The 5261-nt window shown below is 44.4% G+C and overlaps 1 protein-coding gene across 1 annotated transcript in view; it reads right to left on the bottom strand.

The window, feature by feature from the left end:
• Positions 1-5261, bottom strand: part of Prim1 (DNA primase subunit 1) — a 16079-nt gene that overhangs the window by 1301 nt on the left and 9517 nt on the right. Inside the window, exons 8-11 of the mRNA XM_021174514.1 lie at positions 4550-4641; positions 4305-4443; positions 2215-2284; positions 1655-1740 (exon numbers count right to left, since the gene is read on the bottom strand). Of these exons, the coding sequence (XP_021030173.1) occupies positions 1655-1740; positions 2215-2284; positions 4305-4443; positions 4550-4641 (387 nt within the window). The remainder of the gene's footprint in view (positions 1-1654; positions 1741-2214; positions 2285-4304; positions 4444-4549; positions 4642-5261) is intronic.

Raw genomic sequence — 5261 nt, 5'->3', positions numbered from 1 at the left:
CTTTGTAGACCAGGCTGGCCTCGAACTCAGAAATCCGCCTGCCTCTGCCTCCCGAGTGCTGGGATTAAAGGCGTGCGCCACCACGCCCGGCTTCATACCAAGTTTTAAAAAGTTTGTTCCAAAAACAGAAAAGGAAGAAACCCATCAGATTCATTCTACGAAGGCAATATTATCCTGGTCGCAAAACCAGGTACAGACACACACGTGCACACACACGTGCACACACACACACACACACACACACACACACACCAAACTACAGACCAATTTCTTTGATGAGTATAGATGTAAAAATTCTCAATGCAATACTTGCAAGCTAAATCAGGAACACATTAAGAAGCTTATACACTATGAACAAGTAGGCTTCGTACCGGTGAGGCAAGTTTGGTTCAACATACATACATCTATAAATGTAATACATCATATGGATAAACTTAAGACAGAACTGCACGGCATTTCTATTAATGTTGAAAAGGCATTTGACAAAGTTCGATATGCCCCCATGATCAAAGTCCTAGAGACTTTATAGTTGGAACAGACCTCGAAATGATAAAGGTTATATATACACCACAAACCTATAGACAACATTATGTAAAATGGAGACAGACCAAGAACACTTCCTCTGAAAATCAAGAACAAGGCAAAGATGCCCACCTTCCCTCTTATGTCTTTTTAGGCTTTTTATTTCATATGTATGAGTGTTTGCCTGAACATATGTCTCTGTGCCATATGTATACAGTGCCCATGGGAGCCAGAAAAGGGCACTGGACACCCCTGGGACTTGAGTCCAGCTCTTACGATGTGGGGCAAGAGCCGTATGTTCTCTTAACTACTGGGACTGAGAAGTCTCTCCAGCACCTCCCCTGCTCTTTATTTGATACAGTGCTCAAAATCTTAGCTCTAGCAGTTACAAAACAGACCTAAAAGGGATAAACACAGGAGATGGGGAAGACAAGTCATACTATCTGTATTTATAGATGACATGACTCTATAGAATATCCTAAAAAACTTGCAGGGTACAAAATCAGCTTTTATATAAACCAATAATGTATTCTCAGAGAAAGAAATTAGGAAAAATATCCCATTTAACTTTTTTGTTTTTGCCAGGAGGTGGTGGCACACACCTTTAATCCCAGCACTCGGGAGGCAGAGGCAGGCGGATTTCTGAGTTCGAGGCCAGCCAGGTCTACAGAGTGAGTTCCAGGACAGCCAGCGCTATACAGATTAACCCTGTCTCCAAAACAAAACAAACTTTTTTGTTTTTGTTTTATTTACTTTTGGCACATTGGTGTTTTGCCTGCATGCATGTCTGTGTGAGGATGCCGGATCCCCTAGGACTGGAGTTACAGAAAGCTGTGAGCTGTCATGTGGGTACTGAGAATTAAACTAGGGTCCTTTGGAAGAACAGCCAGTGTTCTTAACCACTGGGCCATCTCTCCAGCCCCAAATATCCCATTTAAAACAACTCTAAAACCAGAAAATGAAGTGCTTGGAAATTTTTCTAACTAGAGAAAGCACTCCACAACAGAATTTACCATGGAGCTGGCTTCAGGATAGACAGCGACCCAGGGTGGCCTGCTTCTAAGGAGAGTTACCTACAGGAGTGCAGCCAGGTAAGATGCTGTGAATGGGATGCTTCAGCCCAGTAGCCTACCTCTGACTCTGTGTCTACCGTCAGCTTCATTCTCCTCCTTTTCCTTCTCATGAGTGGAAACCATATCCAATTCCCGGCAGATGGCACTGCAAGCAACAGAACATGAGAACGCTGGGGTTGTTTCCTGGTCCCACATCACCAAGTGGCATACTAGCACTCGAAGCTCAAAATCTGTGAAAACCATGTGCCCGAGGTACAGCTTATCGGTAGAGTAACTGTCTGCATATGTAAAAGGTCCTGGCACTTCTGGCTCTGAACAACAAGCAAATAACTAATCTGCCACCTCAATAGGCTATCATGTATTCCAGGGCGGCCTCAAACTTGTTATATAGTCAAGGACGGCCTTGAATTCTGAGGCCTGGGGTTACAGGTGTATACCACAACACCGGCTGTTACACATTCCATCTAACTAAGTTATGCTCTCAATCCCCAGTCTAGAGCTTGGGAGCCTCCTGCCTCTGCCTCTGGATCATGTCATGTCATGTCTACAGATCAAGTATAATTTACTCAAAATTCAAAAAAAGTCACAAGTAAGGAATGATCACTGATTGGGAACATACCTTATAGTTGGAACAGTAAATGGATCAAATTGATCCACTTTATGAAAATCGATAGGCACAGAAATCCGACCTGTGAGAACCAGAAATTATAAATGCATGATTGTTGGTGTTGTGTCTCTGAATTATTTTTGGTTACAATCTGGCAAAGTTCTGGGGATATAGTTTAGTGCCTTGCATGTTTTTTTTGTTTTGTTTTGTTTTTTGAGACAGGGTTTCTCTGTGTAGCTCTGGCTGTCCTGGAACTCACTTTGTAGACCAGGCGTCCCCGAACTCAGAAATCTGCCTGCCTCTGCCTCCCGAGTGCTGGGATTAAAGGCGTGTGCCACCACACGCAGCGCTTTTTTGTTTAAAATAATTTATTTATTTATGTGAGTACACTATAGCTGTCTTCAGACACACCAGAAGAGGGCATCAGATCTCATTACAGATGGTTGTGAGCCACCATGTGGTTGCTGGGAATTGAACTCAGGACCTCTGGAAGGGCAGTCAGTGCTCTTAACCACTGAACCATCTCTCCAGCCCGTGACTTGCATGCTAAAGGTCCTGGGTTCAATCCTTAGCCTTGTCTGTCTGTCTGTCTGTCTGTCTCTCTCTCTCATACACACACACACACACACACACACACACACACGGTATTTTTTTTTTTTCATAAATGTTGCTACTATAAGGGGTTTTAAATACAGTTTCTGGAGCTGGAGGTACCACTATACAGCTCTAGTTGTCCTTGAAACACTGCTGTGCAGATAAGGCTGGCTTTGAATTTTCAACAATCTTCCTATCTCTGCCTGAGTATTGGGATGGATTTTATGCATGAGCCAGCACATTAAAGTCTCACTATGTAGCCCGATCTGGTCTTGAACTTATGAGCCTCCTGAGTCCTGATACTATATGTATGCATCGCTACACTTGACCACAATGGACATCTTAAGTTTAATGTGTGTGTGTTCTATGAACACGAGTGCAGAGGCCTGCCGAGGCCAGAGGCATCAGATCCCCTTGGGGCTGGGTTTACAGGCAGCCGTGAGCTGCGTGACGTGGGTCTTAGGATTTGAACTCAGGTCCTCTCAAAGAGAAGTACATGTGGCAAGTGTCCTTTATCCACTGAGCCATCTCAGCAGTCCCACAAAATATTTTGAAAATACAGTGATGTGGCCATAGTGATAATTTTGGTCAAATGATGGACTGCATAGACAATGGTATCCAGCAACAAGCAGCTTATTTTATATAAAAATATACTGTGATGTCTGCTTGGTAATAAAATAAATGATATTTTGCTAAAGGTAATGTTAAGTTGGTAGGTAGCATGATCCTATAAATCTACCTCTGAGGCGATACAGAAAATGCGTATCTAGGGGCTGAGGATACAATGGTTCCTTTGGAAGTGGGTCCCACTATGGAACCCAGGCTGGCTTGGAACTTGCTGTGTAGCCGGGGATGACTCTGACCTTCCTTTCATCTCCCAGGTTTCTAACTCTCTTGCTTCTCTACCTTCTGAGTGCTGCGATCACAAATGTGTAAAATCTCGGATCCAGGCTTCAGTTTGTTTTCTTTTTCTTTTTTTCCTTTTTTGGGGACAAGATTCCCAGGTAGCCGAGGCTGGCCTCAAGCTCCACACTGCATTACTGATCCTCCCATGTCCTCCTCCTAATTAGCGGGATTGTAGGCCTGTGCCATCACACACAGTTTTATGGTTGCTGGGGATGGAGCCCAGGGCTTTGGGTATGCCAGGCACTCTACAAACTGAGCTCCATCCCTAACCCCAAAACCTTTATCTGGTAGCAGTTCTCCCGGGACCTCCTTAACTGACAAGGGGAACGTCGGTAGACAGTAGCCAACAGGTCAACTCTTCAACATTTCACCTCATAGACATGTATTTACAACCAATGACATCCTTGCTAACGCATACTGAGCCAGTCGGGGTGGCACACGCCTTTAATCCCAGCACTCGGGGGCAGAGACGGGCAGATCTCTGAGTGAGGCTTGATCTGCACATTGAGTCCCACGCCAGCTACATCATGAGACCTTGTCTCACAAAACAAGACAAGACAGGTGTTTTTCCTTCAGTCTTCCTGACTTTGTTTGCACTGTACCTGTCTTGGGATGAACACTGAAAGGGCTCTTCAGTAAGTGATTGATTCCCTTGCTGACGTTGACATCCAGGCGTGGGAAACAGTACTGGAGCATGACCTCCCACTCCAGCCAGGGGCCGCACTTATCGTTCTTCATATTCTAAAAGCAGATGTGAGAGAGCCCGCCATGAGGATCAGAAGGAGCACAGACGGTCATAACTCGGTCAGGAGCTGTGTTGGTAAACACGGAGCCCAGGGGTGGATACCTGAGATGAGTTGGCCACTTTCCTCAGGTGTTCCCAGCGCTGAGGTGAACTGTGGAACTTCTGAAACCCTCTTTGCAGCTCATCATGAATTGGTGATGCTTCATTAAGGAGCAGGCTCACTTGGGATACCTCAATGAGTAAGTCTTTAGTACATATTATTACAAGAAGGCTGACGCTTCACACATTCAGAAACTATTAATGATCCCTGAGACACACGTGCTCAGCACCTACAGCATTAAAAGCTCCCCTGTGCAACTATAATAGTGATCTGGCAGAAAGAATGCTAACGTAATTAGAAAGTACTTATGGCATCATATCTAGATGAAATGATTCCCCATTCTTAACCACTAATTCTAGGAACAACTTGTAAGATGATGAAACTATTCTACAGAATGGTCCCATTTCTTACTGTAGCCCAGTGATACAAAAATGTAGACAGTATAATGTCACAGAGACTATGCAGGCAGCACACATGTATAATGTCACAGAGACTATGCAGGCAGCACACATGTACAATGTCACAGAGACTATGCAGGCAGCACACATGTACAATATCACAGAGACTATGCAGGCAGCACACATGTACAATATCACAGAGATTATGCAGGCAGTACACATGTATAATGTCACAGAGACTATGCAGGCAGCACACATGTATAATGTCACAGAGACTATGCAGACAGCACACATGTATAATGTCACAGAGACTATG

This window comes from Mus caroli, chromosome 10 (genome assembly GCF_900094665.2).
Source record: "Mus caroli chromosome 10, CAROLI_EIJ_v1.1, whole genome shotgun sequence".
Classification (NCBI taxonomy): domain Eukaryota; kingdom Metazoa; phylum Chordata; class Mammalia; order Rodentia; family Muridae; genus Mus; species Mus caroli.
Note: the sequence above shows the minus strand (reverse complement) of the source record. Positions and strands in the feature narration are given on the sequence as shown.